The 370-nt window shown below is 59.7% G+C and overlaps 1 protein-coding gene across 1 annotated transcript; it reads left to right on the forward strand.

Moving 5' to 3' along the window:
* The first annotated feature begins 6 nt into the window (after positions 1-6).
* Positions 7-358, forward strand: LOC145718090 (histone H2A type 2-A-like). The gene has a single exon (XM_081809533.1). It carries the CDS (start codon positions 9-11, stop codon positions 246-248), a length of 240 nt encoding a protein of 79 aa, XP_081665659.1. The 5' UTR covers positions 7-8; the 3' UTR covers positions 249-358.
* The last annotated feature ends 12 nt before the right edge of the window (positions 359-370 follow it).

Here is a 370-nt window from a genome sequence, read left to right on the forward strand (position 1 = left end):
CGGTGTACATGGCCGCGGTGCTGGAGTACCTGACGGCGGAAATCCTGGAGCTGGCGGGGAACGCGGCCCGAGACAACAAGAAGACGCGCATCATCCCCCGCCACCTCCAGCTGGCCATCCGCAACGACGAGGAGCTGAACAAGCTGTTGGGCAAAGTCACCATCGCCCAGGGCGGCGTTCTGCCCAACATCCAGGCCGTGTTGCTCCCCAAGAAGACGGAGAGTCACCACAAGGCAAAGGGCAAGTGAGGCCGGCGTCGGGAAGCCCCGCCAGCCCTGGTCTCGAAGGGGGCAACTGTGAAATCAAAGGCTCTTTTAAGAGCCACCCACTCTCTCAAATAAAAGAGTTGTTAACAGTAGCCAGTCTTTTC

The sequence above is a fragment of the Leptonychotes weddellii genome, unplaced genomic scaffold (assembly GCF_054177405.1).
Source record: "Leptonychotes weddellii isolate Sample4059 unplaced genomic scaffold, ASM5417740v2 HiC_scaffold_107030, whole genome shotgun sequence".
Taxonomy (NCBI): domain Eukaryota; kingdom Metazoa; phylum Chordata; class Mammalia; order Carnivora; family Phocidae; genus Leptonychotes; species Leptonychotes weddellii.

What these genes read in the sequence shown, in the direction of transcription:
- LOC145718090 (XM_081809533.1), top strand. Translation starts at nt 9, where the DNA reads ATGGCCGCGGTGCTGGAGTACCTGACGGCGGAAATCCTGGAGCTGGCG.